Genomic DNA, 23,196 nt, shown 5'->3' with positions numbered 1-23,196 from the left:
GGATTCTTTATTCTGTTCTTCATGTTTCATTGTGTAATTTTGTGAATAAATTTTTTGTCTGTTTTAAACCTGGTAGTCAACCTTGCTAACTTAACCTGTAACCTCAACATACACTTACTGAAACAAATTTCAAAGTTATGGACTGGGCTGCCTGCTTAAGAACATTTTGAGTGGTCTGGCCTAGTCCATAACATTAGCATAGAATTCACCTAAGAGGCTACTATGGAATCAGAATTAGCAGGTAGTGAGTAACTGGGCATCTGTGGATGGCAGTTGAGTCAGCTGGAAAGAATAGCTTATATGACAGATTACTAGAAGGGAGGTTGCAGATCTGTACTGCTAGAGAGGGCTTACTAAAGAGTTGAATGAGAAAAAGCCAATGAACAAATACACTTAGATGTTTAGTATGTAGCCATGTCTACCAGAAAATCACCTGTCACTGTCACGAAGCATGGAGAAATCAGATTCTGCCATGGCTCTACAACTTGGAATCTATCTTTTTCACGATGGAAGAGGTAGCCAATTCCATGACAGCATAACAGACTTAATGCTGATGGAGTGACTGGAGCTCACCTTCCTATTCAGCACAAGAGGAAAACCATTTAGCATTTCAGTACTGCCACAGAATCTCCTGATAAGGGCTTATTGCAATCAGGCTCTGACTATTGCAATGACCAGATCTCAGTGCTCACAGACAGTGCAGGCTCTGACTGCAGTCCAGCAATCTGTCCTCTAACAATGACTAAAACTGAGCAAGTTCCATCCTCTGGAAGTGGCAATGGCACTGTTGATGCTCTCTCTCAAGATGACAGCATTCCTTCTATCACTAACACACCTTTGTCAGTGCCCAGATTACAGCAGCCCAAACCGGAACAGCTCCTCAGTGGTGTTCTGCAAGGCTACCTACAGTCTCTACAAGTGAAAGTGAGTAGTTTTCTACTGATAAGCATTTGGGGGTATTCATGGCATAGTGACAGACCAATTGCATATTGGGATTCCTGTACCTCTTCTTGTTGCCTGGGGGAGGGGGTGGGGCTGCTGAACCACATGTGCAATCAATATCAGCTCGCATCGTTGGGAATTCTACAATGCTGGAGAAGCCATGGTCCTTTCATGCTACATCCCCCTCCTAATCAAGGAGGTTTCACTGTACACCTCTGCTGTAGGTAGCCTCTGTGAACTTCCATATGTTCAATGAATAGCATACTGAAAAAAAAGGAGATAATTTCCATAAGAATATAATAAATTTGAGAAGCAGGCTGTTAGATCCTTTCAGCCTGCTCCGTCATTCAATAGGATCATGGGAACATTCCTTATGTCCATTTTCCTGCCCTTTTCCTGAAACCCTTAATTTCCACACTGATTAAAACTTTTCTATCTCAGCAGGGGCAATGAGTTCCAAAGACTCTCAACCATCAGAGATGAAATGCCTTCTCACATCAGTTTTAAACTGGTGCCCCTTAATTCTGAGACTATGCCCTCTGGTCTTAGACTCTCCCATGAGGAGAAACGTTCCTTCAGCACTTACCCTGTCAAGGTCCTTAAGAATCCTAAACGTTTCACACTGAGATTACGTCTCACCCTTTTAAAGTCCAATGAGTAGAATCCAAACCTCCTAACTTTTCTTCATGAGACAATCCCTCTTAATCAGGGATCAAGCTGTTGAACCGTCTCCGAGTTGTCTCCAATGAAGTCATATCTTTCCTTAAATAAAGGGATTAAAACTGTTCACAGTATTCCAGATATTGTCTAACCAGCACCTTGTATACCTGCAGTGTGACTTCCCTACTCTGCTTAGAAGAGTATAACTACACAAACACTTAAGGCACAACCACCTGATGGTTATGACAGCAGGGCTGACACTGCCACGATGTGAATTTCCAGGTAACACATGGTGAAATAGTTCAATGGCCATCTTCCTGTTGACTGTGAATTTCCTCAGACATTGTTCCTAGACCAGGCATAGACAGAAATGTTCTTCCCAAAAACCATTAATGGGATTCTTTGTCAAGCTCCCTTCTTCCATCTATGCAGAACTTTCCCTCTCTGCAACCTTAGCTGTATCTCATGGTCACAATGTAGATGTAGAAGTACTACAATCACAATGTGTAAGCCTCTGGTAGTAAAATCTGTACCCTCCTACAGCTACTCTCAAGAAAAACAACACAATGCTGCAAATAATTGTGGAAATAATTGCACAGACGCTGGGATCCCATCACCAAGTCACCCTTTGTTTATATATGTACAGTACACTGGCTGTGGCCAGCCAGCTGAGAGTCAGTCCTTGAAGTCAGCAAACTATCTGAATCCCTTGTTTATTTTTATTTTTCTTTACACAAGGTGCACGATTCTTTATTCAGTTTCCACCACCAGGAAGAAAGGAAACACCCGAGTGGCCTGTGATAAGCAGTGCCCTTCACATCAAAGGGCAATGCTGTGTGATCAAACAGTGAAAGGGAGGGCAGGGATTAAATCAAAATAGAGTTGGAGGGGTCAATAAATCCCTTGTTTATTTTTTTTTTTTTTGCTTATTATTTGTTTTTTTTACCCCCACACTACTGCCTAACTACGGTAGTGCTTATTTTTTCCCCAGCACTCATGGTGTGTGTGTGCAGGTGTGAGACACAAAGTGCACGAACCTTTATTCAATTTCCACCACCAGGAAGATAGAAAAACACCCGAGTGGCCAGTGACAAGCAGTGCCCTTCGCAAAAAAGGACAATGCTATGTGATCAAACAGTGAAGGGCAGGGATTAAATCAAAATAGAGTTGGAGGGGGAAATAAATCCCTTGTTTATTATTTTTTTTTACAATCTCCTGGTTTTTTTGGGTTTTTTTTCTCTCTTTATTTTTACCCCCCACACTACCGCCTAACCGCGGTAGTGCTTATTTTATCCCCAGCACCCATGGTGTGTGTGTATACGTGTGAGACACACTGAGAGACACAAAGTGCACGAACCTTTATTCAATTTCCACCACCAGGAAGATAGGAAAACACCCGAGTGGCCAGTGACAAGCAGTGCCCTTCACAAAAAAGGGCAATGCTGTGTGATCAAACAGTGAAGGGGAGGGCAGGGATTAAATCAAAATAGAGTTCGAGGGGGAAATAAATCCCTTGTTTATCCTCTTTTTGTTTTTTTTTAAATTAACCCCCACACTACCGCCTAACCTCGGTAGTGCTTATTTTTTCCCCCAGCACCCATGGTGTGTGTGTGCAGGTGTGAGACACCGTGAAAGACACAAAGTGCACCAATCTTTATTCAATTTCCACCACCAGGAAGATAGGAAAACACCCGGGTGGCCAGTGACAAACATCAAAGGGCAATGCTCTGTGATCAAACAGTGAAGGGGAGGGCAGGGATTAAATCAAAATAGAGTTCGAGGGGGAAATAAATCCCTTGTTTATATCTGTTATCCATGGCTCCCTGATTGGATCAGGGTAACAAGCCCAATCAAGGATCTCACAGTCAATAAGATCCTCCTGGTTTCAATCACTACAATTCAATTCTATAATTCATGTGTTTTGCTGGTGTACCATTCAATTGTAGAAGTATGACTTTTGACTCACAGATTAATGTACATCACAATTGTATCAGTGGCCATCAACATTTAAGTGACATCCAAATGTTCAGTGATTAAATAACAAAACTGTGTCACAATTAAACAAAACAAGCAGAACTAACAAAACTATAGTTTGTAACTAGTTATAATAGAATCTCGGTTCTCCTTGTCTCTAATCAGATGAACCTTGAATGTAAGTTCTCCTATTCAGGGGCAAAACCAGAAGTATGTTTTGGCTCTCTGGAATTTAGTTCAATTCTCCTCAGTATTCCAGTCTTCTCCAAGACACAAGATTTATGCGTATGTTTCCATTCGCTTTTGGATAAGAGATGCCAGTGAATTCAGTGTATCCATTGAGTAGCAGGTTGTTTTGGTAAGGTGGGGCTGGAAACAGAGGTGATTGATGCCATAGGGGCAGCGTGGATAGATAATGATGCCAGTTTGGTAAGACACTGAGAAAACATTCCTGGCCCCGTGGTGAAAACCCCTCCAAAAAAAAAAACTCAACACAACTCAGACTTAGCCAACAAAATGCAAGATTCAGCCCTGAAACGTAAATTAATAATCTGTTTCTCTGTTGGATCCAATTGCCTTCTCTGCAGACTTCTTGGGTCCTATTAAGGAATCCCCATGTTTACAAACTGCTCCCAGCTTCTTTTCATCTCAATTCCAAATGAATAATTTAAATATTTTGTTGAGATAAATGCAGAACTCTGGCTCTACCAGAAGTGCAATGAATGGTCATCCAATGGTTACATTCTTGAATATCAACTTTGACCCTACTGACTAAGTACAAGTTATCTTTTACATGTAATTAAACTAAGCCTGTTTAGATGGTATATGTTAGTATATTAGATATAGTGGTGCAACCCAATTTCCTAAGCAAATGTACTCTTGTATCTCATATTTAACACTTCAATTTCTAAAACTAAAGTAATACTTTAAAACATATGAATTATGAACCAGATAGTCATAAGTGTTAAATGAAAGATAAATAGAAAAACCTGGTTAGGTGCTGATAAACAACTTTAAAGTGAATACAAATCAAACAAGCTTGAGGTAATTACATCTCAAAAGTAGCGTTTACCTTAAAAGCTCAGAGTTAATAGTGTGAAAACACTACATAATGGATTAGCCATTTCTAAGATTAATGGCGCTAGAAAGTCTACACTTGAATTAAAACATTTGAATTATTTATGAATTTCTCAGAAGAAAATGAGTTACAAGCCAGTTGTCAACAAGGTAGTTGTTGACAGATATGGCTGTGAACTCCATTTGAGATACAAATTATTTATATGAATCACAGAATCAAAGGAGAAAGTGAAGACCGCAGATGCTGGAGATCAGAATTGAGGAGTGTGGTGATGGAAAAGCACAACTGGTCAGGCAGCATCCTGATGAAGGACTTATGCCCAAAACATTGATTCTCCTGCTCCTTGGATGCTGCCTGACCAGCTGTGTTTTTCCAGCACCACACTCTTCAACAGAATCAAAGGGTTGTTTTTGAAGATGAAATAGTTGGGTAAAATTAATTTGCATTCCTGTTTGGAAGACTGCCACATTGCCATGGAGATAGGTTGCAGGGAACCGACTTCTGTGTAGAATGTGGATGTGTGCTGGCTCATAAGAGCAAGCAGTTAGCCGTTCAGTTTTAGAAACAGATAGCCAAAAGGTAAGAAAGAAATGTTAGTTAGGCCTGCACCTTAAACAATGAAAACATTAACTTTATTGTTTAATGCATACAAAGCAGATGGAAGCTCATGCTCAGTTTGGTGACGGAATACCTTACAAGAAAGAGACTAGAAGAATTGTTTAGCTTAGAATCAGAGGAAGACATATAGAGTAACCCTCAGAACAAAAAACAAGCAATTTGGAGAATGCAGTGAAGTTTAAATTTGAGCAGAAAGTCCACAGTTGTGAGGTTTTGAAGAAATATTAAAGGATAGCTAAGACAGAGTGTTATGGAAGGATTCCTCCAAGAGTTCACATCTCAGGGAATAGCTAAAATACTAAAAAAAAATTAAATTGAATTCTAAAGGAGTCTGGTATATCTTTGGGTTGGACCTTGAAAAACCAATGAACCTTTAAGAATAAGATAAAGAAAAGCTCGGGTGGAAAACAAAAGTAAATCTGTACTATTAGCATATGTAGTTCTAAACTATAGTACTGAATTAATAGTACTTCTTGTAAGTTTATAACATACAAATTAAAGTATGCTCAATTTAAAAATGTAAAAACTTGTAGAATAGTTCTTTCAGTTAATTATTGGGTATCTTTCTTGAAAGATCAAGAGTCCTTTTCAGAGAAATGTAACAGTACAGCTTCCACAAACTCTGAAGGAGAAATATGTCAAAAGCATATCCACCAGAAACTGTTATCTAGTCCTTTCAAGAATGCGAGTGCTGAGTCCCCCTTGTAGCCAAACACATGGTGCTGGGTGAGTGACAAGTAAATATGTTTAATTGCCAAAGTTTGAAAATAGCGCAGCAATTCAGTTACTAGGACTGAATGATGTCATGGTAGCTAGGGGTTCACCTATATGCCATTCTTAGTCAGCTGCAGTTCATGTCCAACATGTTATGGAATTACAAAAAAGATGGACCACAGCTTTCTACATTTTAATTACTGTTGATGCACAAGTTAAATGCCAGGAATTTCTGTAAACTGATATCCACTGATGTGGCTAAACATCCTCTCTAACTGTTGTCAAATTTTCAAAAACAATGTAAGACTTCAAGAAAAACTTTCACAGAGGAAATTTGTTTTCTTTAGTTTCTGATCGATTTTATTACTGCCTTCATTAAACTGAAAATTATTCTCCATTCCCCCATTTACCAGTTTTTTTTCTAGTGATTAGTTCCAATATATCTTTAACATAACTTCCCGATATCACCCACTTTATCTCATCCAGATAATCATATATACCCCAATGAATGAGTAAGTAATGCAGCTATGTAGACTAGTAGTCCAGAGGCCCAGACTAATGCTCTGGGGTCACTGGTTCAAATCCTACTGCCGCTGACAGAATTTAAATTCAATTAAAAATATAAATATAATGTCAGTAATGATACCATAAACTACCATAAATTGTCATAAAAGCTCATCTTCTTCACTGCAGTCCTGTAAGGAAAGAAATCAGCTATCCCCACCTGATGTGGTCTACATGGGACACCTGAACATCAGTATTGTATTTAGGGAAGATGGTAGCTTAATGGTAATGTCACAGGACTAGTAATCTACTGGAAGCCCAGGTTAATGTTTAAATGTTTGAATTCCTTTGTGGTAGATATTGAAATCTGAATTTAATAAGAAGATTGCCTAATGGCCACCAAGTAATCATTGTCAACTGTTGTAAAACCCATGTGGTTCACTAATATCCTTAAAAGGAGGAATTCCGTCATCCTACCTGGACTAGCCTCCATGTGCTTCCAGATCTATAGCAATGTGGTTGATTCCTAACTTTTACGGAAACATCAATGTGATGATCTAGTCAGCAGTGCACAAATCCAATTAATGATTTTTGAAAAAAGTATGATTTATTCTCAATTGTCCTCTGAAATGGCTGAGCAAGCCACTCAGTTAGAGGCATTTAGACATGAGCCTTAGCGGTAATGCTGACGACCCATAACAGAATTATGATTTTGTTACAACGTCCACGATATCTATTTTTCTGAACTTTTAAAATTTTATTTCAATCCTTATTTTATAAATTAACCACATCAGTTACTTTGGAAAAGGCAGGTTGAATTCCTCCACCCAGGAAGATTTTTCATGATGAGTCTACTTCATTATAATCCATAATAATGATGGAAATATTAAATTTTCAGAAGGACATGGCTATTATCAAATATTTAGACAGTGATTTTACATGGCAAATACTAATGTAAAAATTGACTCATAATCATTACAAAGGTAAGCTTTATGGGCTGGACAGGAAATGGAAGGAAGTAAAAGACAAGCACAAGGAGCAGTTTTTAAAAACCCACTTATCTTGGTCTTTGGGTTTCACTTTCATTATTCTTCACTTGTCAGCTGATTTGATCTACTAGTACCCTCAGCTGGACTCCTACAAGCCATTTCCTTAAACCTGTCTCCTCTGCCCGCTATACTCTCATTTCTAACAATAAATGCAAGAAGCTCACAAACGTATTTGCCACAAACTATTGAACCTGCTGCTTACATTTTATGGCTTTCCACTAAGCCAAACTTTCCCCTCAGCTCCCTCAGTGTAGACAAAAACTTGTATCTTTCAATCTTTATTTCCTTCATGTTATCTCCAGATGGTCTGTGATACTCAACCTTTTTTCATTTGATTCCATTCCGAGAAGTGAGAAAATAGGCACACCAATTTTCTAGGCCAACATCTCTTTTAAGTCACTGTGATAGTCAATTAAATTTTAATACAATTTAACTGGGTCATAACTATTGTACAGAGTTGCTCACTCTGGTATGGGAAACAACTGTGATTCTTGTGAAACAAGACTAATTAACCACATTTTGAAATCAGATGAAGCAGAGATTGATGGATGAATTATAACTGCTATGCTTTAAAATTATGTTTAAAGTAGCCTTGTGCTATTTCACACAAAGCAGTTGATTTTTCTATTGGCAGGCTTTGTTGCTAATGAAAAACTAGTGATCATGAGCAGATAGCCAATTTCCTTGTCCAATTTGCATTAAACAAGGTTCTTTGATGAAACAAAACGTACTGGAACTTCATTATAGAGCAGGGATATACAGCAATGTAATCAAATTGCCCTAAAAAAATGAAACTTCAAGTTTCTTGTTAAGATACTCTATTGTGTGTCAACCGACATAAAATGAATAATGCTGTGAATATTTTCTCACTGACAGCCTAACATTGTGTTGGAACTAATGTACTGACAGAAAAAAAAGGTAAAGTGGGAAGAGTCATTTTAACTAGGACAGCTGAGAAGATCATCGGGGTCTCTCTTTCCTCCATTAAAGACATTTACATCACACGCTGCATCCAAAAGGCTAAGAGCACTGTGGAAAACCCCACACACCCCTCACTCAAACTCTTCTCCCTCCTGCCATCTGGCAGAAGATATCGGAGCATTTGGTCTCTCACAGCCAGGCTGTGCAACAGTTTCTTCCCCCAAGCTATCAGTCTCCTTAACACTGCATGATCGAACTGTTTTCCATCTAAAATTCTTTGCACGACTTCTAACTGCTGCTATAACAATGTCTATTAATTATCATTCTTTTATTACACTGTAATTTGCATGTTTTGCACTTCTTATGCACTTTATGCCACCTTTTGTATGATTGTGTAGTTTGTGCTGTTCATGTAGCACCTTGGTCCTGGAGAAACACTGTCTTGCTTTTTACTATATCTGTTGTAAAAGGTAGAAATGACAAATAAAAGCTACTCTACTCTAGGAAATAATACATGGGAAAACTACATCAAAGAGAAAGTAAGGAATGTAAAAGTAGATGAAGTCAATATACAAATAAAGAAAAACATATCAAAGGAATAACAGGTAAGAAGAGCAATTGAAATAGGAAGAGGAAATTAAATTGGCCAGTTATTCGAAGGAAAATACATAAGTAAAGGAATTAGAATGCAGAAATTAAATTTTGCACAATAAATGATGCATAGGTGACACTGGTAATGCAGAAATTCAGCTTTTTTGACATCACTTAAAATTAGCCAGCATTTATTGAAAAGGTGCAAGAGAAAAGCTTTGAGGGAAATGGATGCTATTTGAACAGGTTACTATAAGAATAATGCAGTAATCATGGGGATTTCAATCTATTTATGGACTAGTTAAAGCTAATTAGTACTAATGTTTTGGAGGATGAATTACTGGAATACATGCAAGGAGATTTTTCTACAGTAGTACATTGAGGAACCAACTGGGGAACAGACTATTTTTGATCTTGTATGGGCAATGTAAAAGGGATAATTAACAATCTTGCTGTAAAGTACTTTGAGGAAAGAGTGACCATAATATGGTAGAATTTAATTTCAGTCAGGAACTATGGTCCCTTAGGTCTCAACCCACTTCTGCTACACCGGCCTTTTTGCCACATATTCACCCCTTTAAGTTTAAGTGTATTCTGCACCAAGTTATACTCAGTTGAGGTAATAATCCAGAGGTTATAACTTTTGAGGTTTTGCTTTTCAACGCACTGTCCAGATCCTCTCACTCTCTGTGCGGAATCTCTTTCTAATTCCATCCATGTCATTGGTTCCTACGTGGACCAAGAATATTGGATCCTCCCCTCTCACACTACAAGTTTCTTTCTAGCCTTATGCAGATGTCCTGAACCTTGGTACTTGCAGGCAACACGGCCATATGGACGCTCATTCTTAGCTGCAGAAAATGTTATTAATACTCTCATTGTACTATTACTACTACAACTATGCTTTTTTGTTCCCCCAACCTGAATGGCTTCCTGTACTACTGTGCCATTGTTAATTTGCACATCCACTATACAGTCTCCACTCTTACCAAAATATGCTGATAGAACCTCAAACAAGACTAATATTAGACACATGCAGAGCCTAGCACTCCTACTTTACCAATCTCTGGGTTCCCTTACGTGGCTGTCTTACAGTCACAATCTCTTGTCCCTGATCACTGATCAAATCAGGTTACACTATCCAAAGTGTCTTCCAGTAGAAAGAATCCAAGTAACCTTCATTCTTTCTGAAGCAAGACAGCATCTGTCATTCATTCACCAGATCAAACTCTGAGCTGAAGCTGCTGAAATTTCAAACATTTACTGTGGATGCTTTTGCCCGGGAACACAATGGTATCCAGAAGATCCTTTGTGCTGCCTTTTACATAATTTATTAACTTTGTCAGCAACGTGTACCATGTTAAATATTAAGAAAACAACCTTAACCACTTAACAAAAACTCACCAAACCTTCTTTTCTCTGTAGTTGAGCAAAAACCAATCCCAATCAGCTGCAAAGAATCAGGTTCTATGTCTGATTGCCTGCCTCAAGGACATTATCTCATTAGTTACTCTGCCTAGATGCCATTAATGAATCAGATGGGTTTTATGTTTCCATCACAATTGACAGTGGTTGCACCAGCATTTTTAGTTCAGATTTATTAAGTGAATTCAAATTTCCCAATCAACAGAAGGTGGGTGTGAGGTCACTTCCTGAACTACTGCAGTCCATTATTATAGGTAGACCCAGAATGCCAGAAGGGAGGGAATTCCAGAATTTTGACCCAGCAACACTGAAGGAACAATAATATAGGAATGGAATTTGCAGGTGGTGCTGTTCCCAAGTACATCCTGCCCTGGTCCTTCCAGTTGGAAGTAGCCATAGGTTTGGAAGACAATGTCTAAAGAGCCTTGGTGAATTTCTGCAGAGCATCTTGTAGATAGACACAAATATACAAGTTGATGTTACTATTTGACTACATCAGGTAATGAGTTAGTGAAAAAGGAGCACATCAAAATTAAGAAGTGTCCCCCAAAAATCAAAAAGCCCTCAAGAAGAATCCTTTAAAAAAAAAGTTTTGACCTCTGCTTCCAAGGTTGTTGTATTATGGTACACGTACACCTGCAATGCCAACTGAAGAACTATGTAAGGACATCAGGGGCTGTTGTGCATTGGTGGGAGGAGAGTGTGATGGGACTGCACACATCTAGCAAAATAATTACATCAATAAGGTAGCGGAACTTCACAATCACCAAAGTATTATTAGAGGCTGAGGCATTCCAGGTTTTTAACACATAGAGCTATGAGACAGATCTCGATGATGCTGAATTCCAGGAAAATGACACGTTTCTGGAGTCATCCATCAGGCAGCAATATCCACTTAGATATTGTTGGATATCCAATATGAGGGGCATGAAGATCTGACAGGGCTTCCTGAGGGTTAAGGCAACCTGGTATGGTAAGTGTACTCCATACAGACCATGACCTCTCTCTCTTTGAACTCATGACATGCTTCCACTGAAAGATTGGTAATTTTCATGGGGAAACACACTCAGCAACTCAATCAAGGATTTATGGGCCTGCATAAAAACCCACAAGTCCATGCATTGTTGATATCATCAGTTAAGCAATGCCAGTGTGAGGCAAGGACAAGACATCTGAAGTTCCAGTCAAGTTCTAGTTTATCTATGATGAACAAGAAGATCTAAGCGAGACTCATGTTGCTACATAAGTGGCATGTACGTAACAAGCAGTAGCCTCACACATCTGCAGATTCAAAACTCTCTTTGCAAGGTAATGAGTGCACAACCATAAGGAAAGAAGCAAAATCATCAATGTCATTGGGCAGCAATAACAAGAGAAGCCAGAGCTTTAGATTAGAGTCCATGCATAGCATTTTCAGGCTAGACACATATACAGACACTCTGCAAACTATCTGCATCTTTTCAAGAGCCTCTGAGAAATCCATAAGCACACAGCCAAACTGCATCAGCTTGCACTCTGATGCCTCTTATCTATTACTGTCCAGCCTCTTCCATCATCAACATCTATCCATCTCCTCCAGGTTCTTCCCTACAATTAGATGACCTAAAAAGTTAGACATCACTAGTGGGGAGTACTTCTGAAGAGGCATCTTCACAATCCCTCCACTCTCAAGGTCCAGTATAGGTACTCATACTTCAGGTGGGTTAGAAATTGGAGTGGGGAGACTTTTAAATAGGGCAATAGCTACCACTAGTGAGCAGAGTCAGTTTGCTAGAGGAGGATAACTTCTCACAGCTTTTCTAAGGAGAGAGATGGAGACTTCAAGAAGTGGAGAACAAAAACTACTTCATACGAACAGTTTAATCACATGTTGGAAGGCAAGTCATTGAACCATGTTGTAGCCAGATTCACAATTGCCAGTGAGATATTCCTTTCTTAATGGAGAAGCTCAGAGTTCAAATGAATGCTGAGACTAAGTTCTATGAAATAAAACATGCATCCAAACTATCAACATTCAAACTTTGCACAAGTGTCAGATAGATGGCTAAAATTGTAAATCTCGACTCACTACTTAGATGCTTCATGAGAGTAATATTCTGAAGAAGATGCTTCATCCCCTTGTGCTTTTAAAAGCATCTTAATTTTTATCTGACAGCAGTGTCAAGAAACAACACTGGGATTTTTTTTAAAACAGTTCTGTATTAACATTTATACATGAAATTGCCAAAAGCATTTAAAAAAAAGCTAGCTCTGAGAAAGAAAATTACCAAGAATTTATACATTTTACAGATCAGAGACTATTTTTCTTTCTCCAGCTTACCAATGGTTCGGCCATAATAATACGAATCTTTCTTTCAGCTTGAGTAGTAAAGTTGGCAAATACACTTTTTAAGACATATTCGCCTGATTTAATATCGGGGTCAACATTTATGGGCATCATGGTTGGTGGTCCTCTGTCACCTTGTAAGCTACTCGCAGGTGTTGCTGGTGGTTTGATGTATCCGTTGCCAACTGGAGAAGCTGGGGGTGAAAAACACAATATTCATTAAACTGTCTGAACAGCACCTTTGGCATTCAAACCTTTAAAAAAAATCATGTTTTCAAGATTGCACTTCATTAATATAATGGGGTAGCAGCAGTTAATCATCCATTGCATCTAAACCTTGCCCGTTCTAGCTTTCTTTTCTGATGAAATATTTAAAAGCCTGAGCATTGATATCTTTCAGTGCAAGAGTAAAAGAAGCATTTGAAATATTCCTCTTCCATACATTTTATCCACATCGAGTTACTTGCTTCACAGACTAGGAAGGTTCAGCTAAGATCATTGGTCAGGCTAAACAGCATTGAAGAGATGTTAGCCACAGGACTTGCAAGACATTCAAAAAGGCTAAAGGTTGAATAGGGTCAGCCTTGCTTTTTAGTTTTCATGCACACTGGCACAAAAGAACACATTGGTCTCTTGTCCTGAGGTGGAAATTGAAAAATGGTCCGCATGGTTTGTGTTTTTTTGTTGTGATCTAAAAGTAGCCAGTGAACAAAAATTGATTGCATCAGTTATATTGGCTTTGATTTTCTTTGGGTGGATTTTCAATCCTCGGTTGAGAATCTGACAGCCAAATCATTTTTGGACGTTGACCCTCCAAGTCAGCAGTGCTGGAATGCAATTTTATGAGGGAAAACCTTAATTGGTTCAGGGGCAAGTTCAACATACAATTAGGGATAGGAGGTGTGAAATAGTTCTGGAGGGTGATATTAAAAGTCAAATGGCTGTCAATACTGGTCTTGCCACTGCCTGCAGGAATGGAGCAGACAGGAATGCAGCCTCATGGTCCACACAAGTGCCCAGATGCTCACAGCTCAATTAATCAATCCACTCTGTTCAAGCATGGGTAACTTCTTGACATTGCATGAACACCTCAATCTGATTATCCTTCTTTGTCCAAACTATTTCAGCATCAATAGTAACAGCTCTCCTCCCCCACCTTCCCAATATCGTGCATAGATGTCAGGCACACATATGTGCCCAAGATCATTCATTCTTAATGTGCTTTTTTTAAAATCAACCAGTTCATTCACAATATGACCCATCTCCCCGGCAAGTGGGACTCGAACCTGAATCTTTTGGCTTGGGGTAGGGACACTACCACAAGAACTCTGAAAATGTTTTTAAAGTCTCTTTTTCGGACGTATTATGACACAGCTATGCAGCAGATGGAACTTGAACCCAGTATTTCTAGCCGAGAGATAGTGACACTACTACTGTGGTATAAGAGCCTTGATGCTTTCTGTTTGATTAGCTTAAAATATACATGTTCAGATACTTGTCCTAGGCAGGTCAGACTTGAACATGGACCTCCTGATCTTTCAATATTCCAGAATACAGATACTGAGTAAAATGGTCGCTAATGCATTCCAGTGTGCAGCTGTGAGGTAAACTGCAGGTATTATTTCGAAAATGACAGGGGCAAGTAGTTTGGGACTACAGAAAGATTGATCCTGGAGTCAGACAAGTATGGCACATCTATCAAGCTGGTGTTTATATATAACGAATCCCTTCATGCAGGAGAAGTACAAGTTCATTTTTAGGTTTAGTATTAATTGTTAGTGATTAGCTGACATGGGTAGAAGCTTGAAGGTGATGGGATAGGTAAGATAAGAATGAAAAATGAATGATCCTGGAGACAGGTTTCCTCCACTTTTCTTGTTGGCTTTATGAACCTCTGGGGTCTGTACATGATAATGGCTTCCTGAACTAGAAGGCCATGCTATGGGTGGCATGCTGATGCCAATGTGCAGAACCTTTAAGCCACTGTGCATGTGCAGTTTGGAGGGAACATTGGACACTGCTACTATTCCACCAGAGCCCTATTCCGTTTGCTTTCGCTTTGAAAATTTGACTCTGTCCTTCTGTAGCCTCTTAACAAGTTCCTCAATGAGTTGATTGGAACCATGTTGTCGGATTCACTCCCTCTTCAAAATAAATTCCAGTGCATGATCAAAGTATTAGATGATTGATCTGCATTACTTTCAGTATACACATGCACAAGACTACCTCCACAGATGATTGAAAATTTAGCCTTGTAATGCATACGCCTTGCAAGAACGAAGTGAGCAATCAATATTGTAAAACTCAATGACTGCCCCGTTCTGGCCACAAGTCACCCGATCCTGATCTTTACAGACCAACTCACTCTGGTCCACGTATTCACCTGCCAGAGACTGGCGGCTGTCTAATGAATATGCAACATGTGTCTGATATCACTGTAATTCCAGTAATCTTGAACTGAGTCAGAAAGAAGACCAACACAAGAGTCAAACAGCTTAGTAAAATGTTGCAAGATTGGCCTCAGAAACTATATGGCCAGCTACAGCAATATCTAAAGAGACACCCAAATGCACTCTTCTAAATTAATAGGATCTCTGTGTTTGTCCAATTATTGCATTTGGAATCAATTTCAATGGAACTTAAAGCAAAATGCTTTTTACAATGGCTTTTATTTCAAGGCAGCAATCTCCCCCAATACTGTGAAAATACTAGTGATATTTGTGTGCTCAGAATAATTGGTTATGCTCATATTATGTAGATTAGTAATTCCGTATGTTTTAATTTTAACCACAATGCGGTAGATTTGTTGTTGGCCATATCCATGCTGTAAATGATTTTCTCGTATTGTCCAGATGCTCTCAGGACAGAAGAATAGAATGTATGAACAATGTGAGCATTAACCACATTTTTATCTCCTTCTTTTAACATTCCAGAATACAGATACTGAGCAAAATGGTCGCTAATGCATTACAGTGTGTAGGTAGGAGGTAAACTGCATGTATTATTTGGAACATGACAGAGGCAAGTAGTTTGGGACTACAGAAAGATTGGTGCTGGAGTCAGATGAGTATGCTGCACCTAGTAGGAACACAGCAGCATTGGTACTTAAATAATGAATCCCTTGGTGTGGAAGAAGTACGTTCATTTTTAGGTTTAGCATTAATTGTTACTGATTAGCTGCTGACATGGGTAGAAGCTTGAGGGTGAGGGAAGGTAATGGGATAGGTTAGATAACTGAGGAATGAATGACATAAATCTATATTTATTCTAATGCCACTGTATCAATTTCACAAAAGGGCGTCCCAGATTTACCTAAGGAAGTCTGTGATTTATAACACACATAAAATCTCAATCACAGAGGAGACTAAGTATAAAGTCACCTTGCTGGTGATGACTAGGAAAGTTGGGAAATCAGTGTTTAGATCAGAAAGGTAGCAATTTCAATGGAAGAATACATAGTGGAAAGGTTGGTTCCAGTCAAGGTGGGGAATGCAAAAAGAGCTGTTGGAACATATGCCTAAGCTGTGACACAGTTGGGATGTGCCATTATTTGAAGTACAAACAGATGGTAGATGACACATGGCAACATAAACACACTTGGGGAAGCCTTTTTGAGAATCCTAATTTCTCAACTATTAGAAAAGACAGACTTCCGATTGCGTGTGGGGTCTGGTTTAAGTTATTATTTACTTACTTGTTTCCCAACTCCTTTTAAAAGCAATGAATACCTTCAAGATTGTTATTTTCTGACCAGGTTCAAGATTTCACTGGTTCAGGTCAAGGTGGTGCTGCTGACAGTTGTCAAAGCAAGGTCGAGTTTAGAGGTGCATAACAGTGGTGAGGGTTAACTTACAACTTGCAGCAGGAGAGTGTACGCAAAGACACAAAGTAAACTGAAAAAAAATGCTCAATCAAAATTGGTTGCATAATGAAAAATAAGAGTACTGAAAATACTGGGATCTGAAAAAGGCAAAGAAAATGCTAAGAATTCAAAACTAAATTGACCAGCATTTGATAATTCTTGTACGCTGGAATTGTATTCTCCAGCAGTCCCAGTAATGTCCATTGTTTCCAGTAGCATTGCTGGGACTACATAGCACAGACCATTTGACTGATTGGCAGTTCTTACAAACAGAGCTTCTTCCCAATGGAAGTCACCCATGAACCAACTAACAGCTCAAGGGTCATTGAATCACTATGGGGTGAGACAACCAATCAGGAGTGGGCTCTGTCAAGTCTTTATAACTGGGGACAGGGTCACCCTGCCTGCTTAGAATTCTGGTTCTGAAACAGAAAATTTTAACTTCTCAAAATATTGAACAACCCAATAATGCGCTGTAGAGAATTGAGAGTGGGTCAGCTGAAAGATTTGTAGAAATTAAGGCCGGCACATTTTGCTGTGCCCAGTGACGCTGTTACAAGTCAGCTAGAATACTAATACTAGACCACACCCTCTATTTTGCAATTTAATGGATTGTATTCACTAATGTAATCCCTGGAGTCAGTGGCTATACATGTGGAATTTAGGAAATAAAAACAGAAAGTACTGAACTCTGTGGTGCTGCAAGTCTGGCAGCATCTGTGGAGACAGAAGCAAAATGAATATTTCAGATCCGAAATGATACTTCTATAGAATTATAAACTCCAAAGAAAACTCATATCAGACTCAAAATGTTAACATTGAATTTCTACATATGTTGCCAGGATGGCAACTTCTCTCCTTATTTCAGATCTCCAGCATCCGCAATGCTTTGCTTTGGATTTTCGTCAGGCCCTCCCTTTCTGTTTTTATTTACATTTGTTTGGGGATGGTGTGGCTGAGTGGAAGCAGTGAAAATAATGATACACTTATGTTAAAGTAGGTCAGCCTGATTTTCTACGAAAGCTAAATAACGTAGACATTGAAAATCTGAAATGAAAACACAAGTCCCTGGGATCACTCAGCAGGTCTGACAGCGTAAACAGGCCGACATGCATGGCTTCATAGACAGGGGCATCAAAACCGTGGTGATGCATTAGGAAATTAGGAGGAAAAATGCTTTAAGATGCTTCCCATACATCCTTCCAACTGTGAGGAAATTCTCAGGGAGAGGAGGAAACAAAGTTGACTGCTGCAGGGAGATGGGTGACTATTAGGACAATTATCGCTCCACTTAGAGGGCATTTTGTAAATGCAATGTCAAATTATCACCATTGGAATGACTCCTATTTAATGTGAAATATAGACTTCTTGGGAGACAGTCGAACAATTGGTGTGTGTGGGGGGAGAGGAGGGGTCTGTGTCAGTGATTGGAATTCCAATTCTGTTTTATATGTAAGATATTAATTCATTGGAGGCAGTTCAGAGAAGATTCACTTGGATGTTCCCCAGTACTGAGAGATTTTCTTATGAACAAAGACTAAATAAGTTGGGACCATACTCACTGGAGTTTAGAAAAATGAGAGGTGGTCTCATTGAAACCACATTGGATATTTATGGGGCTTCCTGATGAAGGTCTTATGCCCGAAACGTTGATGCTCCTGTTCCTCGGATGCTGCCTGAGGTGCTGTGCATTTCCAGCACCACACTCTCAATTCTTATGGGGCCTGGACAGGGTACAAGTTGAGAGGATGTTTCCCCTCATGAGATGGTTTAAGACCAGAGGGCACAGTCTCAGAATAAAAGGGCACTAATTTAAGACTGAGATGAGGATTAGTCTCTTCTCTCAGGGGATTGAGAGTCTTTAGAACTTGCCATATAGAGCTGTGGGGGCAAAGCCCTTGTGTGTATTCAAGGCCAAGATAGATTCTTGATCAGTAGAGATTCAAGGGTTATGGGTCATCAATATCACTTTTATGTATATACTATGGAACATTGCCGCTTATCAGAAAATTATTTTTGCAGCAGCCGTGATCAGATTGAATGACAGAGCATGTTCGAGGGAGTCTGATGGTCTACACTGTTCTTATTTCGTATTGGCTTATATCTCCTTTCATTTCCACAACAGTGAGGAGTGGAAATGCAGTTCTTTTGACTCATTCAGTAATTCAAAGTTGCAAACTTTGAAACTTACTTTTCACTGTTTCTTTTAATAGCTGGCTTTCTTACAGCTCTGAAAATACATACATTTTCAGCTTCACCTCTCTGCTACCATGATACAAGTGATCTATGTTTAAATGGCTGGCTCTGACTGCACACAAAGACACTTATGAGGTAGAAATCACATGAAGATGCAAAGCTAACTGTACACTCAGGCATTTACACATCTCCAAACTATGTTGGTCATCTGTACCATTTTTACATACATACTATGGAACACTGCCGATTATCAGAAATAATTTTTGACAGCAGCCTGAGTTGCTCTCAGATATTTAAATCAAAGGTAAATGGATCCAAAACAGTTGCAATATGAGGCCTTTCAATCATCTTAATGCAAATAAAATTGAATCAGACAATTAAAATTGTGTTTTCTTACAGAATTCTGCTTTTACTGATACGTTTGCACTAGCATCGCATGGGTAATTTGATACGGTCAGGTGCTGGTTCCTTATTTAGTACAGCAACCGCTATCAACACTAAAGAAAATGAATTCATTTCATATAAGCTTGCCAGACCTGAATTCAATCTCCCTGAGTAACTAGGCTGTCGGACTCCTTTCATTGATACATATATTTACATACTGTTAAAATATGCTCTTAAAGCTATTGCTTCTCAAGTGGGCCCACTATTATTTTTCTTTGTTTTGAAACTTTACATCTATCTGTGGAACTAAGAGGAATTCATTTTGAGAACAAAAATCAATACCAAATACTAACAATTACCAAAAAGGAACAGTGGGGAAAAAAAAACAAAGCAGCCTTTAGGCCAAAATTTAATCTTTGAAATTGGATATAACTACTGAAAAGGTAGCGTTAAATGATTTTTAAAAAAATTTCATCAGCATTGCTGTGATTCAAAACTGCAGATGTATTCACCATATCATTCTAAAGGCCAAGTAAACAGTTAATTTTCTAATTCAAAGCAATAATATAAAATTATTTCATTAATTTGAAATAGTTACACTGTAATATTAGTCACTCATTTTATTGTTTTATTGTTGCTACCCTACTTTGATGGACAACCTTGAAACAACTTTCAAATTTTCTTTTGTTGCTTGTAGTTCATATAGCCTGCCTCACACAAAGATAAAAAATGCAAGAGTACAGAATACCTACCAAGTCCTTTTATCAAGCTGATCACAGTGGTTTTCCTCCAGCAAGTTGCTGTAATCTCCATTAGATCCTGTTTATCTGTGCAATGTAATTGCTGTAATTTTTTCCAAGCTAAAAAGAAGTATTTAAATATTTGCTCAAGCATGTTGTCACCCGTTTCCTGTGGTAAGTGGCACAGGACACAACATTTGCCAATATTTTGGGATTTTAAAAATAAAAATCAGTTTTGAAGAGACTTTTGTTGCAACACAGCCTATGCCTTTCTATCTGGTAGTTGAGCTTTCCACAACTGAAGGTCAGAGAAAGGACAATTTTTAGCTGAAGTACATGATGATAGACTACAACATGCATGGTCGCTGAACATCTATATTTATCCAGTACCCGCTAAGCTGTGGATTATTAAATGTCTAAAAGTGTAGATGGCACTAGTGCAGTTGTTACTCTCCAAAATTATATCAAATATTTAGTGTACTATTTAAAGAAATGCAACTAAACACTGATAATTGTATATGTTTATTATTGCTGATACACCAATAATTAACATACTAGAAGTTTCACAGAATCATTATGGTGCAGAACATGACCATTCAACCAGTTATACTGGCATTGTCTGTCCAACTGACCTTTATGACTTTGTGCCGTATCTGGCCTTTCCTGTAACCCTGCATATCTTTTCCAGATATTTTTAATCAATCTGCTCAGATGTGTCATAACATACCTCTGGAGTAGGTGGGGCTTACACCCAAGTCTATACATTATTTGTATAGAAACAATCATTAATAGACTCTTGAATGCCTTGACTGATCCTATCTCATCACACTTTCAGGAAATATATTCTAGGCACTAACCACTGGCTACGTGAAAAGCAAATCTTACACGCATTTGCTGCTTTTGCATATTGCTTTAAGTCTGTGCCCTCTCATTCTCAATACTTTTACAAGTGAAAACAGTTTCTCCTTATCTACTGTCTAGATCCCTCATGATTTTGAAAATTTCAAACAAATCTCTTCACCCTTTTCCTCTCCAAGGTAAACAGAACTACCGTTGCCACTATATCCTCATAGCTAATATTTTTTTGATTCATAACTGAATCATTCTTAAAAATCTCTTATAAGACCATTAGACATAGGAGCAGAAGTAGACCAGACACCCCATCAAGTCTGCCCTACCATTCAATGAGACCATGGCTGATCTGATAATCTTCAACTACACTTGCTTGCCTTTCCCCAAAACTGCGGATTCCCTTACTGATCAGAAATCTGACTACCTCACCTTTTATGTACTTAACAACCCAGTTTCAACAGACCTCTGTAGTGAAGAATTCTTGGAGAAGAAATTCCTTATCTCTGTATTAAATGTGTGACACCTTATTCTGAGATTTTGCCCTTTGGTCATAGACTCACCTGCAAGGGGACACAACTTTTCTGCATTTATCCTGTTAAGTCCCCTAAGAATATTGTATGTTTCAATAAGGTTGGTTCGAATTCTTCTATATTCCAACAAGTATAGATCTTGTGACCTCTTGTCACAAGACAGTCCCTCCAGTCCTGGTGTCAGTCTAGTGAACCTTCCCTGGATGGCCTCCAATACCAATAGATCTTTCCTTCATTAAGGACTCAAATCTGTTCATAGTATTCCAGCTGTGGTCTGACTTATATTTTGGAAAACCTCCCTCCTTTTATATTCCATTCCTATTGAAATAGAAGCTAACATTCCTCTGCCTTCTCTGTTACCTGCTGAACTTGGATGAGGATAACCAAATCTCTCTCTCACTAGCTTTCTGCTGTCTTGCACCATTTAAATAGTATTCAGCTCCTCTATTCTTCTTACTAAAGTGTTTAACCTCACATTTCCCCACATTATGTTCCGTCTGCGAAGTTTTTGCACAGACATTTAAGCTGTCTCTATCCCTCTGCAGACTGTGTAACATCCTCATCATTTGCTTTCCCATCTATTTTTGTGCCATCCACAAACTTTGTGCCATTCACTTTCCTCATCCAAGTCTTTTATGTATATTGCAAATACTTGTGGCCTCTTATGCACTCTTTCCAATATGTTCACATTGCTGAAGCATGGTGCCAGAACTGTACACAATACTCCAGCTATTAGACTAGTGGTTTAATACATGCTTAGCATCAGCTTCTAGTTGTTGCACCTTATGTCACTATTAATGAAAACTAGAATAATGTATGATCTATTCCTGCTGTTGTCATCGGCTCTGCCACCTTTAATCACTAATGCACATATATACCCAGGTCTTCCTACATCTACATATCCTTCAGAGTAGTACACTTCATTTTAACCTGTCTCACCATGTTATTTCTATCAAAACGTATCACCTCTGACTTCTCCACATCAAACTTTATCTGTAACATATCAGCCCATTCCACCAACTTGTCAATGTGTTTTTGAAGTTCTACACTGGACTTCTCACTGCTGACAATTTTTGAAATTATTCCCTGTTCACTAAGATCCAACCATTAGTTTCTATCAGAGGAAACAAGGGTCCTAATATTGACCTCTTGCAGTTGAATTAAGAACATGTTGCCAAGTGTTGAAATCCCGCAGGAAATTCAAGAACACAAAGTAAGTACCTGAAGACATTGCAAATTCAATTTTTTTTACGCTATAAACATTTATTACACTCCTGCACAAAAACACGTCAAACAAGAACATTTCTTGAGTAAACTCAATTGGGATACTGCAACAACAGCTAATGGGTTGTTGTTTAATATAATAAAAAAGTTCCAAAGCACTTCACAGGAACATTGAAAGCCAAACTTTGATACCACATGAGATAGTAATCCTTGTGGTCAAAGTTTTGATCAAAAAAAGGGTATGTTTTGACAAGCTTCTTAAAGATTGGTAGACACGTGAAAAGTTTAGAAATAAAATTATAGACTTTAGGGTCTAGGACACAAGCACAGAACAATGTGGGAGGATACAATGTGAGCAATATGCTTTTGCATTCATCAGAGTGCATGTTGGGTAGGGACACGCTTTCCACTGAATGTTGACCAAAAGCATATTTAGCATCTTTTATGGGTGGGGGGCATAGAATTGGGAAAGTTTCTCCATTATTTTACCACTGCAGAATCATTAGCATTTGGAATTTTGAGAGGTCAGATGATTGCAGTTAAAAAAAAAAGGCACATACCGTCCACAAGAGATCCAGAATGGGAGGCAGTGTGCCAGATCTAATG

The 23,196-nt window shown here is 38.7% G+C and overlaps 1 protein-coding gene across 1 annotated transcript in view; it reads right to left on the bottom strand.

The window, feature by feature from the left end:
• Positions 1–23,196, bottom strand: part of LOC122551062 (protein furry homolog) — a 286,326-nt gene that overhangs the window by 200,361 nt on the left and 62,769 nt on the right. Inside the window, exon 2 of the mRNA XM_043692704.1 lies at positions 12,797–12,996. Within this exon, the coding sequence (XP_043548639.1) occupies positions 12,797–12,996 (200 nt within the window). The remainder of the gene's footprint in view (positions 1–12,796; positions 12,997–23,196) is intronic.

This window comes from Chiloscyllium plagiosum, chromosome 6 (genome assembly GCF_004010195.1).
Source record: "Chiloscyllium plagiosum isolate BGI_BamShark_2017 chromosome 6, ASM401019v2, whole genome shotgun sequence".
Taxonomy (NCBI): domain Eukaryota; kingdom Metazoa; phylum Chordata; class Chondrichthyes; order Orectolobiformes; family Hemiscylliidae; genus Chiloscyllium; species Chiloscyllium plagiosum.
The sequence above is the reverse complement of the archived record's forward strand: the minus strand, read 5'-3'. Positions and strand labels throughout refer to the sequence as shown.